The sequence below is a fragment of the Saccoglossus kowalevskii genome, chromosome 21, assembly GCF_978046115.1.
Source record: "Saccoglossus kowalevskii chromosome 21, keSacKowa6.1, whole genome shotgun sequence".
In the NCBI taxonomy this organism is placed as follows: domain Eukaryota; kingdom Metazoa; phylum Hemichordata; class Enteropneusta; family Harrimaniidae; genus Saccoglossus; species Saccoglossus kowalevskii.
Window position 1 is genome coordinate 26,762,576 of NC_140661.1, and position 18,219 is coordinate 26,780,794.

The 18,219-nt window shown below is 36.5% G+C and overlaps 2 protein-coding genes across 2 annotated transcripts in view; both read left to right on the plus strand.

Annotated features, from left to right (window-relative positions):
• The first annotated feature begins 43 nt into the window (after positions 1-43).
• LOC100368534 (myosin-2 essential light chain-like) lies at positions 44-14,457 on the plus strand. Its single transcript, XM_002738767.3, has 6 exons — positions 44-121; positions 219-243; positions 11,101-11,241; positions 12,365-12,529; positions 13,513-13,590; positions 14,118-14,457. The coding sequence occupies exons 1-6, from the start codon at positions 119-121 to the stop codon at positions 14,144-14,146; spliced, it is 441 nt and encodes a 146-aa protein (XP_002738813.1). The 5' UTR covers positions 44-118; the 3' UTR covers positions 14,147-14,457.
• Positions 14,458-17,621: 3,164 nt separating this feature from the next.
• The window catches only part of LOC100313749 (tau-like protein), a 51,505-nt gene continuing 50,907 nt past the window's right edge, over positions 17,622-18,219 (plus strand). The window contains exon 1 of the mRNA XM_085495282.1: positions 17,622-17,884. The gene's annotated coding sequence lies outside the window, so the exon portion shown is untranslated. The remainder of the gene's footprint in view (positions 17,885-18,219) is intronic.

Sequence of the window (18,219 nt, forward strand, 5' to 3'; positions counted from 1 at the left end):
GGCGTTTGGGAAGGCGTGGTCTGCCTGGAGGAATGATATCACAAACACTTTGCAATCAGTCATTTCCGGTTCGCCAAGCTTTACTCAGTGACAGTGTTAGTACAAACTAGATCCCAAAATGGTAAGATACTTACTCGAATTTCTACAACTTCTCATTATATAACGACAATTTATCTTTCTCTTGATGATAACTCGAGTTTTCGTGTTTTACTTTGCAGTCTTACAACGAAGATCAGATGGCAGGTAGGATTTTTGACAATTGTTTATTTTAGTCAAGTGGGTCCATACCTTTTTTACAGGCGTACCTTTCCCCCTGGTGGGAATTTGACCTATGACGTAATTGTGTTCTGAAAGCATGTGTGATTTCTCAATTTATGATGAAAATTTTCTCGCATAGAAACGATCACTATTGTTCTGAGATACGACAGTATGCAGTCAGGAAACCGTGATTCAGTTGTTTTCAGACAGTCCATTCTAGTTCCGTTAATAGGGTCTGTCTCGGTGTCGGATTCTCCGATAGGGAGTGGCACTTTCATACATCTCGAAACTTCATATGTTGTCAAGATTCCAATTCCAACCATTCTCGGGCGTATTGGTGTGTTTTTGTCCACACATTGATGAAAGTCGCACATGTTATTTTAGTTCTGACGTCGAATTCTGCGCCTGCAAGGTCACACGCCCGTCCCCGTTTATTAAATCACCTATTGAAGACGTTCAATTAAGTTATTGTCGGTATCTACTGGGGGTGTCACAACACACACCAATTATGGCCATGTATAGCGAGTTAGGCAGATACCCCCTAGACGTATTTATAAAAAAACAAATAATTAAATATTACAGTCGGGCCATGAATTCTAATAATGCGTTACTCAAGGAAGCTTTTGTGGTTAACCAAAGCATTAAAAGTAAATGGTATCTAGAAGTGACATCATTATTAAACAATATCCAACTATATCATTCAGTTAACAACGGTGATAAACTAACCTCGGCACAAATGAAACAAATTGATTTGGGCATCAAGGATTTATTTCTAACAAGATGGAAAGGTGAGGTCCATAATGATAACCGCACCAAAGCAAATGAGAAAAACAAACTAAGAACATATCGGCTAATCAAATCAGATTTAAAACTTGAGCCATATTTAGTCAAGCTAAAAAACTTTGAACTGCGTAGTGTGCTTACCAAATTCCGTCTTAGTGACCATAGTCTCAAAATTGAAATGGGTCGTCATAAAAAAATCCCACTAAACAACAGGGTTTGTGACATGTGTAACAAAGGTCTAATTGAGGATGAAATGCATTTTCTGCTGGAATGCAACAAATATAATGAGTTGCGTGCCAAACTGTTCAATAAAGCTAAGGATATGATCCCAGCATTTGAAAATAAACCTGCAGAGAAAAAATTCATGGAATTGTTACAGAATGAAAACATTATTATACCAGTAGCACAGTTCATAAGTAAAAGCTTTGAAGTCAGGAAGCAGGGTCTTACTTGACATCTTAATGCCTGCTGTCAATTTTGTAATTTTATATTAGATTGTATTTTAGAGATTTTGTTTTATTTAGTAATTTAGTGATTGTATTTGTTATTTGTTTTTTAGTATATTGTGTTTTTGTTTTGTTTTTTTATATATATATATTTCTCCTTGTACTTTGTGACCATTTTCTTTCCCTCCGGGGATTGTGTAAGAGTCAATAAGTAAATAAATAAATAAATAAATTATTGACAGCGTTCTTTATAATCCGACATCGTGGTATGTACCGAAAGAAAACAAGTCAATTGTTGACAACAATGCAATACGCGCTAGGCTTTGATGAACAGGAATTCCATTCAGAGTTTGATCATAACAAGATTTGCGGTCTTAGTTCATTTGTTTCACGTCATAAAATATACTAGTATTGTATAGTTTATATCATCCCACACTTGCAAAAATTACCAGCACTCACCTGAACCTAGTCACTAGTGGTCTGCACCTGAACACAGTAACTTATTTTCAAATGGTATAAATTTGGAGAGTGATCCTAGTAATTAGCTCTTCTGGGTCTTGATTTGGCTGAGTGATAGACGATTGAAATGATCACTTGCTTTAGAATGTAAGGGATCATACAAGTCAAAACTTTGCATTGTAACCTTAAAACTAGATTGCATTCCAATCCGGGCAGATTTAATTTTTATAAATATTGAATATAATTTTTATGATGAAAATGTGTATAAATTTCAACTATGACACACCAGTTTTGCAAAATTTCTGAAATATCAATTAATTTATTTTTATGATCATATTCTGAAGTTTTCGTGTAGAGTATCAATTGATCAAATTTTGTTGTCTTTGCTGGAAATTTATTTTTCCTGGATGAAGTTTTGAATTTCCCAGCATTTATATGCAAATTCTCAACATTTATAAACAAATTAAATACACTAATCATATGCAAATTAGACACCCTAATTATATACAAATTATACACTGTAGAAGTTAGCAATACCAATAAATGAAAATTGTGCTGTATTTGGGTAAAAAAAATGGTCAACTTATATTCATATTCAGAGTTGCTGTAACTTGTTTACTATCACATGGAATTCCTTTGGAAGCAGTTGTAATACGAGATGTAGTACCTTGATTAGGCTATTTTAGGAAATCCCCTCAGATGCTTGTAGATTAGTTTCTAGTGAGGATTGCATAGCTTTTTTCTGAGATTTCCCTAATTCTCAGCACTGAAGCAAGGTCAACTATACATAAACATATGGGAAATGTTGAAATTGTTTCATATAATGTGTTTCACAGGTATTTGGAGAAAACTAAAAGAATATGTTGTAGCACTGAACAATATACTAACTGTTAAGGGGTTAATTATTCACTGTGTTTTAATTTTGCTTATTTCGCTAACTGGAAAATGCGCTAAAACCCAGTGAATATGTAAAATTTAGCATAGAACACATTATCTGAATGATAAAACCATGAATTTAAAACCTTATGAATATGCCTGAAATAGTAAATCAGCGAAATTTAAACCCAGTGAAAAAATTAGTCATTTTACAGTACATGTATTTCCACTGAAGGTCGACTGAAGGTCCAGATTTTTCAGATTCCATTCTTGTTTTTCTCATATAATTATCATTGTTTATAACCCCCAAAATATATGATGGTAGCATCTTTGTTGATTTTAGATTTGCAGAAGCCCCTCCTCCCACAGCAATGCTAGACAGTAGTGACCCACAGCACAGCAGAAGTAGTGCCTTTAAGGTGTACATTGACTGGGTTATTTTAGTAGTCAGTTATTTTAAGGAATAGTTTACATGTGTTGGTAAATATCTGGTTTTGTCTGGGCACGTAGCTGTGATGTGCTTCTACAAAATGAGTTACGTCTATACATTTGATAATCCAATGGCATTTTATCCTGGAGGCAAAATCTCATGGAAGTCTGTCACTGTTTTTCTCTTGATTCAAAATTGTCCAACTAGGGAAGAGATTACGAAAAACATAAAAAAAATATTGTTTGTTAGCCATTATTTTAGAAAAAGTATACCGGTTAGGGTTCATGATGTCATTTTCTGTAGTCAAAATAAAAGATAACCTCTTGGTCTAGGTCATGACCTTAAATTATATAATCAGAGTAGTGTTGACAGTATCAAAACCAGGATACAAAACTATGAGGACACAGGCAAACTCTATACGCAATGCATTCTCCTCACCAAAATGCTCAGACATCACAGCTATTCAATATATGATTGTGTAAGTAATTCGCCTTTATATCTACCTTCTGCCTAAAACAACAAAAGCTGCGTTCTTCGTGCACATGATGTTCAAGGTAACCTCTATGCTTTGATTTTTTGAAAACAAATAAATAAACAAAACGAAGAAACCAGTCAGTGTATCTTTTATATGCAAATTACAGACAGCTATAGTCATTAAATGTTTTCCTGGGGAGAACATACATCATTGGCAGTCTTTTAAAAAAAAAACAGATGCTACTTCCTCTGGATTAATTTGCATGTCATTTGCATAATTATTCAAAGCAGAAATCGTAATGATTAACTTACTCCTTAAAACATTGTGACAGTCAGGATAATAACTGTGGGGTGTTAAAGAAGTGTGGCAATAAAACTAATCACTGGTGAGGTACCGTACTGCTATGCTGTTTGTATCTTGAGAACACTGCATAATCCTGTTTTTCTATAATTTCTGTGATAATTTTACTGTCCCTAATTTCTCATTTAGCCTCAGATCTTTGTTTTGATAAAAAAATATAGAAAAAAAATTACACAATTTTATTTTGTGAAAGGTGACAGTTGACTTTTGCATGCAAAGCTAAACAGATGGTTTGGATCCAAGCTTGTGAACCGACACTCAGAGTAAACTAGACTAAATAGCCAACATGTGTGAATGCAAGACACATATGCTATATATCAGTAAATGGATGAAAGCCGCTCAGGCCAATAAAAATGAAATATACCATAGTATTTATTAGTCCCCATTCGGACAAAGTCCGAAAACTTATAATTCGGTCTCCGTGCGTCCGTCCGAAGTCGTATCTCAGAATCCCTTGGACCGATTCCGTTCATTCTTTGCATGTGCCTAGTACTTTATGTGGGACATATGCACATACAGTGGTTTAGTGATTCGATTCAAAATGGCCGACTGGCAGCCATCTTGTTTTTTGAAAATGTTGTATTTTGGACATGCTTTGTCAGTTTTCATTCAAACTTGGTACATAGATTATACATGTTAGGATACATGTCCATGATGATTTATTTCACAATTGGATCAAAGATGGCCGACTGGCAGCCATCTTGTTTTTTGAAAATGTCGTATTTTGGACATGCTTTGTCAATTTTCATTCAAATTTAGTATATAGATCATACATGTTAGGATACATGTCCCGACCGTCCGTGAGTTCCAGAGTCTGTCCGTCCGTGAGTTCGTCTGTCCGTACGTCAGTCTGTCCAGCGTCATATTTCAGAATCCTGTGGACAGATTCCGTTCATTCTTTTCATGTGCCTAGTACCTTATGTGGGACATATGCACATGCAGTGCTTTAGCGATTCAATTCAAAATGGCTGAGTGGCAGCCATCTTGTTATTTGAAAATGTTGTATTTTGGACATGTTTTGTCAGTTGTCATTCAAACTTGGTACGTGGATTATACATGTTAGGATTTATTGTCCATGGCGATTTATTTCGCAATTGGATCAAAGATGGTTGACTGGCAGGCATCTTGTTTTTGTTTTTTTATGCAGTATCTTGGACGTGCTCTGTCAGTTTTCATTCAAATTTGGCACATACATGTACTTTATACATGTTAGGATGCATGTCCATGACAATTTGTTTCAAAATCTGGTCAAGGATGGCCGATTGACAGCCATCTGACTTTTTGGCCTTACTACTATATTTCCACAATTTATGTATCATTTTCATTCGTATTTGGCACATACATCATACATATCAGTGTGTTTCATAATCAGATCAAAGATGGCCGAATAATGACTTTTTAGCTCCGCTGTCGACTTTGTCGAGCGGAGCTTATCATATGAGTGATTGTCCGTCGTCGTCGTCGTCCGTCGTCGTCGTCCGTGTCAATGTTTTACTTTTTCGACTTCTTCTTGAAAACTACAAGCCTAAATGCTTTGATACTTGGTGTATATGTACCTTGGGTAGACCTCTCTTAGATTTGTTCATTTCATGTTGATATCTTTAATTCTCTAATTTTGGTGAATATTTTTGTCATTTTTGGTAAAAACTATATTTTCGAGTTCTTGTTAAAAACCGCAGGTGCAATTGCTTTGATATTACATCTATAGGTACTACATGTGGACCTCTCTCAGATTTGTTCATTTTGTAATGATATCTTTAATTCTTTAATTTTGGTGAATATTTTTGTCATTTTTGGTAAAAACTGATATTTTCGACTTCTTGTTAAAAACCGCAAGTCCAATTGCTTTGATATTACATATATAGGTACTACATGTGGACCTCTCTCAGATTTGTTCATTTTGTAATGATATCTTTAATTCTCTAATTTTGGTGAATATTTTTGTCATTTTTGGTAAAAACTGATATTTTCGACTTCTTGTTAAAAACCGCAAGTGCAAATGCTTTGATATTACATATATAGGTACTACATGTGGACCTCTCTCAGATTTGTTCATTTTGTAATGATATCTTTAATTCTCTAATTTTGGTGAATATTTTTGTCATTTTTTGGTGAAAAGTGATATTTTCGACTTCTTGTTAAAAACCGCAAGTCCAATTGCTTTGATACTACATATATAGGTACTACATGTGACCCTCTCTCAGATTTGTTTATTTCGTGATGATATCTTCAATTCTCTAATTTGGGTGAATATTTTTGTCATTTTTGGTAAAAAGTGATATTTTTGACTTCTTGTTAAAAACCGCAAGTTCGATTGCTTTGATATTACATATATAGGTACTACATGTGGACCTCTCTCAGATTTGTTCATTTTGTGATGATATCTTCAATTCTCTAATTTTGGTGAATATTTTTGTCATTTTTGGTAAAAAGTGATATTTTCGACTTCTTGTTGAAAACTGTAAGTCCGATTGCTTTGATATTACATATATAGGTACTACATGTGGACCTCTCTCAGATTTGTTCGTTTTGTGATGATATCTTCAATTCTCTAATTAATTTATTTTGGTGAATATTTTTGTAATTTTTGGTAAAAAGTGATATTTTCGACTTCTTGTTAAAAACTGTAAGTCCGATTGCTTTGATACTATTCATATTGTTCATTTTCTAATGATGTCTTCACTTCTTTAATTGAAATGTGCATTGCTAACAGCGGAGCTATCTCAGCCGATAGGCTGCTTGTTTTATTTTGCCATATTACTACGACACGAAACGCATGTTTTGATGTAAATAAACAATCTGTTGTATACGCCACTTGGAACTCAAGTTTCAAGGACACGCCCGCGACAACCCCTCCACTTTAATATTACAAGCACAAAGAGAACTTAACGGGGACTGTGTCATTTTCAATGACTTGTTATTTAAGTAATCATTGTTCTGATGTACTGTAAAATATTTTATTTTAGCTGGAATTAATTTTCGCTGAAAAGTCATTTTTGGTGTTTTGTATGGAATTTATTTTCACTGTTTTTGGATCATTCCTTCAGCAAAAATAGCGAAAATAAATTCCAAGTGAAAATAAAGTATTCTACAGTATTCAAAATAGCTAGACGTTTCGGGCAGTGTTATTGAAGAAGGGTTATTGCCTTAAACATCCAGCTATTGAATAGTTGCTTATGGTTAGCAAATTGTCTGCTGTCTATCATATGTTGTAAATTACATTTACAGTTTATAATACAGAACATTGTTGTCTAGGTTACACACCTACTGTAAATTATTCAGATCTCGGACACACATATTTACCCCCAGTAGATGATATTTTATGATGAATAACTTTGAAGAATTACTTTGAAGAATTTTGATTTTGTTTTTTCAATTTTGTTGTTATTTACACAAATTTTGGATTTCCCATGGATGTTTTTAAAATAAAAAAATAGAATGAAGAAAAAAGACTTGAAAACCTAAAATAAATAAAATGAACAATTTAAGAAAAAAAAAAGCCCAATAAGATCTGGTTTAGGCCTAACTGCCAATGAGCACTGTGATCGTCACACCCAGATCACAATTCAGATACATACTCGCTGCCATATTGATTATCAATATCAACACAAATCCAATGCATGCAATGCATATTTCACCCTCAATTTCATCCATGTACTGTAGTCATAACAGTGACTTGTTGTTTACTTTAATTTCACTAATTTGATATTCTATATTCACTCGGTTTTATAAATTCATGAATATGCCATTAAAACAATCAGTTCTATTGTTAATTTCATTTAATTAGCAGATTTTACTTTAGTGAAAATAACAAAATTAAAAAACAGTGAATAATTATTATGTTTTGCAATATGCTACTTATCTTGAGTTAATAATATTATTAGATTATCAGAAATACCGCAAAGTGTGCGCTCAGATAGCACGGGGATTTTAATGATCTGTACATGCTCGATTCGAGCCATGCGTTCAGATAGCACGGGGGTTTTAATGATCTGTACATGCTCGATTCGAGCCATGCGCTCAGATAGCACGGAGGTTTTATTGATCTGTACATGCTCGATTCGAGCCATGCGCTCAGATAGCACGGGGGTTTTATTGATCTGTACATGCTCGATTCGAGCCATGCGCTCAGATAGCACGGGGGTTTTATTGATCTGTACATGCTCGATTCGAGCCATGCGCTCAGATAGCACAGGGTTTTATTGATCTGTACATGCTCGATTCGAGCCATGTGCTCAGATAGCACAGGGGTTTTATTGATCTGTACATGCTCGATTCGAGCCATGCGCTCAGATAGCACAGGGGTTTTATTGATCTGTACATGCTCGATTCGAGCCATGTGCTCAGATAGCACAGGGGTTTTATTGATCTGTACATGCTCGATTCGAGCCATGCACTCAGATAGCACGGGGATTTTATTGATCTGTACATGCTCGATTCGAGCCATGCGCTCAGATAGCACAGGGGTTTTATTGATCTGTACATGCTCGATTCGAGCCATGCGCTCAGATAGCACGGGGGTTTTATTGATCTGTACATGCTCGATTCGAGCCATGCGCTCAGATAGCATGGGGGTTTTATTGATCTGTACATGCTCGATTCGAGCCATGTGCTCAGATAGCACGGGGGTTTTATTGATCTGTACATGCTCGATTCGAGCCATGTGCTCAGATAGCACAGGGGTTTTATTGATCTGTACATGCTCGATTCGAGCCATGTGCTCAGATAGCACGGGGGTTTTATTGATCTGTACATGCTCGATTCGAGCCATGCGCTCAGATAGCACAGGGGTTTTATTGATCTGTACATGCTCGATTCGAGCCATGTGCTCAGATAGCACATTGGTTTTATTGATCTGTACATGCTCGATTCGAGCCATGTGCTCAGATAGCACAGGGGTTTTATTGATCTGTACATGCTCGATTCGAGCCATGCGCTCAGATAGCACGGGGATTTTATTGATCTGTACATGCTCGATTCGAGCCATGCGCTCAGATAGCACGGGGATTTTATTGATCTGTACATGCTCGATTCGAGCCATGCGCTCAGATAGCACAGGGGTTTTATTGATCTGTACATGCTCGATTCGAGCCATGCGCTCAGATAGCACGGGGGTTTTATTGATCTCTACATGCTCGATTCGAGCCATGCGCTCAGATAGCACGGGGGTTTTATTGATCTGTACATGCTCGATTCGAGCCATGCGCTCAGATAGCACAGGGGTTTTATTGATCTGTACATGCTCGATTCGAGCCATGCGCTCAGATAGCACAGGGGTTTTATTGATCTGTACATGCTCGATTCGAGCCATGTGCTCAGATAGCACATTGGTTTTATTGATCTGTACATGCTCGATTCGAGCCATGTGCTCAGATAGCACAGGGGTTTTATTGATCTGTACATGCTCGATTCGAGCCATGCGCTCAGATAGCACGGGGATTTTATTGATCTGTACATGCTCGATTCGAGCCATGCGCTCAGATAGCACGGGGATTTTATTGATCTGTACATGCTCGATTCGAGCCATGCGCTCAGATAGCACAGGGGTTTTATTGATCTGTACATGCTCGATTCGAGCCATGCGCTCAGATAGCACGGGGGTTTTATTGATCTCTACATGCTCGATTCGAGCCATGCGCTCAGATAGCACGGGGGTTTTATTGATCTGTACATGCTCGATTCGAGCCATGCGCTCAGATAGCACAGGGGTTTTATTGATCTGTACATGCTCGATTCGAGCCATGTGCTCAGATAGCACAGGGGTTTTATTGATCTGTACATGCTCGATTCGAGCCATGCGCTCAGATAGCACGGGGGTTTTATTGATCTCTACATGCTCGATTCGAGCCATGCGCTCAGATAGCACAGGGGTTTTATTGATCTGTACATGCTCGATTCGAGCCATGCGCTCAGATAGCACAGGGGTTTTATTGATCTGTACATGCTCGATTCGAGCCATGTGCTCAGATAGCACGGGGTTTTTATTGATCTGTACATGCTCGATTCGAGCCATGTGCTCAGATAGCACAGGGGTTTTATTGATCTGTACATGCTCGATTCGAGCCATGTGCTCAGATAGCACGGGGGTTTTATTGATCTGTACATGCTCGATTCGAGCCATGCGCTCAGATAGCACAGGGGTTTTATTGATCTGTACATGCTCGATTCGAGCCATGCGCTCAGATAGCACGGAGGTTTTATTGATCTGTACATGCTCGATTCGAGCCATGCGCTCAGATAGCACATTGGTTTTATTGATCTGTACATGCTCGATTCGAGCCATGTGCTCAGATAGCACAGGGGTTTTATTGATCTGTACATGCTCGATTCGAGCCATGCGCTCAGATAGCACGGGGATTTTATTGATCTGTACATGCTCGATTTGAGCCATGCGCTCAGATAGCACAGGGGTTTTATTGATCTGTACATGCTCGATTCGAGCCATGCGGTCAGATAGCACGGGGGTTTTATTGATCTGTACATGCTCGATTCGAGCCATGTGCTCAGATAGCACGGGGGTTTTATTGATCTGTACATGCTCGATTCGAGCCATGCGCTCAGATAGCACAGGGATTTTATTGATCTGTACATGCTCGATTCGAGCCATGCGCTCAGATAGCACGGGGGTTTAATTGATCTGTACATGCTCGATTCGAGCCATGCGCTCAGATAGCATGGGGGTTTTATTGATCTGTACATGCTCGATTGGTGGCTTGATTTAAAAAGTATGCAGCCAGATTATGACACTTTTCTATAGCTTGCAAGTCTTTATAATACAAAGTAGCTACCTTTTAACTAAACTTATTTTCCTGGTTAATTTTTTGTTTTATGAGATCTGGCCTGTATGATCACTGCACTCAGAGACAAGATTCTATTTTCATCGCTGGGTGTAGTATTGGTCACTACTGCGTCTTGAGTGTAAATGAAGAAAGGTGTTCAAGTGTTGAAATTGTCTGAAACATGTTGGTTACATAGTAGTTTTTGATCTAAAAATATTATTTGTTTTATTAAAGAAATGAGAGATACTTTCTCTATCTTTGACAAGAAGGGAGATGGTAAGATTGAGATCCGTGTACTGGGTGACGTCATCAGAGCACTGGGGTATAATCCAACACAAGCAGACGTTAAGCGATACGCATCAGGAATGGGTCCAGGTATTTGATTTTACCAAATATTACTTTATTTGAAATCACCAGATGCTGTTTTATTCATGCTTTCTGAGCTAACCTTTCAACAATTTGATTTATTTTGACAAAGGTTTTACTTTTTCAGAAACTTTTGAAGCATATTTTTTCTGTCTGACAATTAGACTCGACAAAATGTGAATTTTCTCAAAACCCAATCATTTTTGAAAAACTGATTACTAGTATATGAAAGTGGTTGCAATGTTCAAGGTGGCAGTATTTTGTGGACCATGAATTGCCAATGGTGCAGTACTTTTAGGTTTAGCTACAACATATTATGTCACTTTTTGCCACCAAAGAATTACAAGTATAATTTTGAGAGAATAATCACCATTCAAAAGCATCATTAATCACAGTAAGGGGTAAAAATAAACCGGAGAAAAAACAAATATTCTTTTAAAAATATGTTTACTGTAGTATGTATCTGAAAAAATGTGATCTATCATAATTTTATCTGTCTGCCAAGTAGCTAAGGCCAGACTTTTATTATCCCTTGTTTCGCGAACCCGCCGAATAAACATAAGCCGAAAATGAAATAAAAATAACATTTTATTTCAGCGTAATTTCTCGCGCCCGCCGACTTGTAAGCACAAAAAATTGCTAAAAAAATATTATTTTTATCTTCATTTTTTTCACCGCCCATCTCATAACAAATTCAAGTTGCATTTTCGTGGGATTATCATGATTAAAATACCGAAGTCTCGCGCAGATGAGAAACAAGATTATACATGGAATAACATTTTATTTCATTTCTTCTCTCCGATCAATGATCTCACTTACAATTCTTTGACGATCACACAAATCTAATGGAAAAAAAGAATTAATTTTATTTTTTTCGCCCTCCTCAAAAAAAAATTCCTAATAAAAACTTGAGAAACAAGAAATAAAAAAAGTCTGACCTTAACAGCTTAAAATTTTGTTAAGAACGATATTGTATGAGCGAGATTTGCTAAACTTATTTATTCTTAGAAGATGCCCAGGTTTGTCAGAAATAATGTAACGAATTTAGAGTACCTTTACTTGGTTGAGAGGGAGATGTGCTTCTGTTAGCATGTGATTGATTTTTGTGATTATACCTTGTGTCATTTCACAGACCATCGTATCAGTTTTGAAGAATTCCTTCCAATTGTCCAAGCTGTCAAACAGTACAAAGAACCAGGATCGTATGAGGAGTACGTTGAAGGATTACGTGTATTTGATAAAGATGGTAATGGTACGATAAATTCTGCAGAGTTACGTCATGTACTTACTACGCTTGGTAAGTGACTACCACCACTATGAGATCACTATGGGAGTATGGTAGAATATACACGATAGTGTAGAATGTTGGTGTGTGCACCCACATTCTACAGCCAAATTCATTGTGTTTTCGCAGAAGTTGAAATGAAATAATGTCAGGATAAGGCCTTTCAAACAACTGATGTACGATGTATGATACTATCGGTAGATTAGATACATTGTTGTTTCCATGGGAAACCAATTTGCATATTCGTTTGTTAGAGATTACCTCCAATTTTGACCACTGTCTACACATAAGTTTCTATCCTTCAAATATAAATTCACCTACTGTAAAATACTTTATTTTTGCTTGGAATTTATTTCCACTAATTTCGCTGAGGGGATGATTCAGTGAAAATAAAACCCAGCAAATATACCGTTCTCCTTGTATCTTTCATTTAACTCATCAAAAATCAGTGAAAATAAGTTCCATACAAAACACCCAAAAAATCTTTTCAGTGAAAATTAATTCCAGCTAAAATAAAGTATATGACAGAATTTGACGTTCAGTTCCTTAACACAGAATTTGACAAATATTGTAGCTACATGCATTACACTTCTGTGCGATTCCCTATGGATAAGTATTTTTCAAAATGTTTTACTTTGCAGCTGGAGACAACTCTGTCTCTTTTGTCTTGCAATAAAATAGAAATGCAAAATAAATCTGGTATATCGTACTGAAAGTTTAAGATATATTTTTTTTGAATATTTGTTGTTTTTCTGCCTTTTATTGAGAAGAGTGATCTTATAGGTATTTATCATTGTGCAAGGTCAAAGGTCATTTTGTTTGACTTTATTAGAGGTCAAAACAGATTAATTTGAGAGGGACTGTAACATTAAGAGCTGCAAATTAAAGCAATTGTAAGGACGTTTGTGTTTACATTAGTATGTAACTACCAAATTTCTGAGACCATATTTTCATGTTACCAAAGTTCACCAGTGCTATGGTTTTATTGTTTATAGGTGAAAGGTTGAGCGACGATGAAGTAGAACAGCTGTTGTCGGGTTTTGAAGATGCACAGGGGCAGATAAACTATGAAGGTACACGAGTAGTATAGTATGCCCTTGGGAGGAGGAGGGGGTCACTTTGAATAGTATCATGTTACAGTCATCAAAAATGTCTGATTGACTAACTGAAGTCCATTAGTTTTTTGAGGTATTAGTTTTGTACATATCGGTAGATTTGCTATCAGCATAGCTGTAAATCTCACAATAGAATGTAAAGAGACGTGCATCATAGGATTATGTGTAGAAAAATTAAATCATATTGGACCCATATGCTTATACGTGTAAGTACAATATTGGATTTATATCAACTGCATGTAATATCCACACAAGATATCGATTTTTTCTGACAAAACCAAACACATAATGTACTGAGACAAATTTTCAGTTTACTTCCTAAATTCAGTGAAGCATATATTTGTATGAGGTTAATTGTGAGTGACTATGAAGTAGAGATGGATTGACAGGAATAGATGAAAGGTATTTTTTGTAAGCTGTGTAACAACATACCAACCTATTGTATAGTGTCTAAACCATGTATTATTTTTTTTCATTTCTTGCAGAGTTTATAAAGATGGTTCAATCAAACTAAAGTAATTATTTGTTGAAGAGAAGAAAGCTGTAGTTTTTTTTCCCTGTGTTTAGTATCAAACACTGGCAAGGGAGCAAACGTTTATTTCTTGTATATGTCTTTTCTCCTTAACCTTGTCTCTCCACAAGTTTCAATGTTGGTGCTAATTGGAATTCAGTGTAAAGAGAGAGTGACCATTCTGAGTTGTTGGGGTGACAAAGCTAGACACTGGGTGGGTCAAATAAAATTTCAACTGACAACTTATTTGTTTCACTGTAATTATCCAACCATTCAGTGTCCTTGTAACAGTCATATTTGATTCTACATGTAAACCCATCTGTCATTGGTCAGTTTTTTCTATCACACTTTTCAAGGAGCAGATACTTCCAAAACTTCCAGTGACAATTGTTTGATAATTATTTCATGGTTTTCACCTATTTGCTGCGAGTATAAAAATAATATAGTAAAGCATAAATTGTTCAAACCTTTATCGTGGCATTATAGCGCCCTCTCTAGTTTAAGTACTGCCATTGAAAAAAGTGTTTGCTCCCTTTACTGTGTCTAAAAAACATTACTTTTTTTAGATAAACCAATTTCTGATTGATAGCTTTTATTCCTATTGACAGACCCTAGGACTAGGAGATGGCGTTTTGAGTTTAGTGATAACAACCCTGAAATGGTGGTCTGTATATATATATTTGGCTGATTAAAAAAGTATATTACTAAATTATGCAAATGACTTCATTAGTATTCATATATAGCTCAATCACTGCAGAGTATTTAGAATAATTAGTTTTTGTTTATATATTGTGCTCTGCATATTTTAATCTGATAAAAATAAATCATTGTTGCTACGCGACTTATCCTTGAAGTTCTGCTTACTAAATTCACACACTTTTTTTGATGGTCAAGTTGATTTTTATTTTGGATATTAGGGGGTTGGAAGAATTCACTCTCAGGAAAAGACTTGTGTACAGAGAGAGCATCTAACTCCTCTGTTAATAGTGACATTCCATTTAGTCTTGGGGCCAAATTACAACTTTCAACTTAAATCGTCATAGTTGTACACATTCAAATTTTGTGTACAGGATCATGTACACTAGCTTGTGTAGGTAACATCCTTTACATGAAAGTGGGCAGAACTGTCAGCGATAAATTCTCACTGATATAGTAGTTTCATTTTTTGTGCAAAATATTGCACCCATTCCATTCTATATTGTTTTTTATAATTCCATTAAATATAATCTATTGTATGATTTCCCTTTCTGCTTCACTGCTTATGCATTTTGTAATAAATATCACTTGATAAAAAGGATTGTACTTTAGTTTTTTATATACATCAAGGATGCCATATAAATATCTTGATATAATCTTCCTGTTTTCAGTAAATGTTCATCTACTTTAAAAGGGGGAAGATTTGTTTTATTGCTAAGTATGATGTATCATTTCCTCTATGTGTGATAGAAGATCATTTGTCATGATTTGATTGTATGTGAGGGTGAATGTTTGGCTGTAAGTGCGTGTTACCTTGCTTTTTCATGAAATCACTATAAACTTGACTTCTTTTAATTCCTACAGGGAAAATTTTCAATTAGTTTCATTAAGTTTTTGAGTCGTGGATATGAGATCATTGTACAGAAATTAACCTCTGAATGTTGGACTGTATAAGAACGTTCATAAATTACTAGTATTTTGTACAAATTCATTTTAACTCAAACAAATCCAACTCGGTGGTGAACAGCGCCACCTCAGGCCAGTACCACCTATATAAGCAATTATATTTCATGAAATTCTCTGAAAATCGCATTTCAGATGTTACCAACGTTTTGGTCCGATTTAATATATTTTTTAAACCATAATGTGTTTCGTTTTGGTTAAAATCTACCAAAGATCAAATAACGTAAATTTGCCCCCCCCCCCCTCCTTGCACGTTTGCGTATCCTATCAGAAATTTCTCGCACAGTGAAGGAATAGAAATTGTGCAAGTCGAATATACCCCTAAAACATGAATGGTGAACTAAACTACTAGTGCTAAGACAACTGAACAAGACTGTGATATTGGTCGATCTCGTTGAAACAAGACTTTTCCACTGTCTGTGATCGTTTTGCAAAAATAACCGACATTACATAGAGGGCGTACTCCGACTTATGGACGTAAACAGCAAGTAATTGGTGTGTTCATTACGCGATATGAAAGCCGACGCCACGTAAGCGCGATTTGTCATGGGGGGTGTCCAATAAAGACGTACACTACCTTGACATGTTATATAAACAAAATATTACTTGTTTGTTAACATACCCGATATGATTTATACCCGGCCACGACTGGTACAAGAACGGCATGGGTGGTCTACTGTACACAGCCTCAAATAAATTCAACTTGCGTCACAGGTACATGTAGCAATTATCAAACACTCAACATGACAAAAGAACTGGGCAAGTGTTGAAGGAGAAAGCAGTGGAGTTTCTGGCCGTAATTGACAAGAGTGATGTGGAAAAAAATGTTTTTGTTTCTTTTTCAATACGTACCGCAATCGCCGTTGCTTCCGTCGTCCATGCACAGTCCCTCTATAGATAGAGAGACTGTGGTCCATGTAAAGACGACTCGCGGTAAACCCTATAAACAAAAACGAAACAAAAAACAAATCTGAGCGGGGCTTCATTTTAATGCAAAAATCACATTAATAACGGGTCGCCTTTACTTTGATTCTTGTCAGCAAGTTTTTGTCCCAATCCCTTCTTCCATATTCGGCGGATTCCAATCATTTACGTTGTGAACGCGATACATGACGTCACAGCGTCGGATACCATGGTGATGTCATATTATTTGTCTGTTACTATAGTAACGTATCGCAGGTGAGATAAATCCTGACTACCGCCAGGAGTCGACAAAAAACTGGACACAGCTAGATGTTTCCCATAGCATAACAATAGATCGTTTGGGTAATAGGAGGGGTATCACATCGTCACGGTGATTGTTCGGGAAATGAGGGAGAGGGGCGTCTTGGAAAAAATCTTTCACCTAGAAAATTTCGACCATAGTTTGTATTTTAACGAATACATATTTTGGCAATTTCATTCTCAACATCGTTATATTAAATTTAAATACAATGTGGGGAGCGTCTTGGTACTGACAATGGTGGTATTAGAAGATTCGTGTTGTGTTGTCTGTCCTTAAATTCAACTCTATGAACCGTAAACTTAAATCGAACTTTCTGAATGGATGAGTTAAATCAAGTTTCATAGACTATGTGCTAACCATGCACCGATTAACACTACCACAATCAATTCCACAGTGACGGAATACTCATAAAAATCGGAACGTCTCAAAGTTCACCTCAGAACACTTTAAACCCCTCGATTTAAAGGACCAGCCACCCCTTCAGATGATAATAGTTGCTCCCGAATCCCCGACGTCGTTGGTCCCCTAATGTATTCGATTGCATATACCTTTCTTGTTGGTTGAACCAAATAAGAATTCCAGGGTATGTCATACATAATTCATTAGACTACGAGTGAACGTTCCAACATCACTAAATTTATTATAGCGACAAGGTAGACGGGTAGCACGCGTGGACTACAACGAGTGAAACAGTTTGCTGTGCGTGTTTGTAGTAGTATCGCTACACCTGGGAATCTATCAGTCATAACTTATATCAGCACGTCGCCTCTGTGTTCACTGTGACCCAGGCGTCGCGGAATTGAGTCGGACTTCTCTACAAAGGATATACCTAGAGCTCGGGAGTTTCAGAATAAAAGGTAAGCCAAGACAACGCCACGTACAAGTGATTGTTCACTATTGAAGTTGTTTACATTTTATATCTGCCCATCTTTACACAGTGAATGCACATTAAACGCGGCATATGACCGCATTTCCACAAAAAAATTAACGAAAATTGGTGCGAAAATTAACGACTGTGAAATAGTTCACAAATAATTATTTTTTGTAATAAAGCTCTTCAATTATGAAGAGAGCACTCTCAGGGGATCACTGGCTCTATATACGGATATTTTTGTTGGAAAGCTGGAAAGGTTGCCACTGCAGTAGTAATAGTAGTCGGCACGGTGGGTTTAACAAGAGTACCGTGAATTTA

Excerpts from the sequence above, each read along its gene's own strand:
- LOC100368534 (XM_002738767.3), top strand. Across the intron at positions 244-11,100 it reads CAACGAAGATCAGATGGCAG|AAATGAGAGATACTTTCTCT; the intron begins GTAGGATTTTTG and ends GTTTTATTAAAG. Across the intron at positions 12,530-13,512 it reads TCATGTACTTACTACGCTTG|GTGAAAGGTTGAGCGACGAT; the intron begins GTAAGTGACTAC and ends TATTGTTTATAG.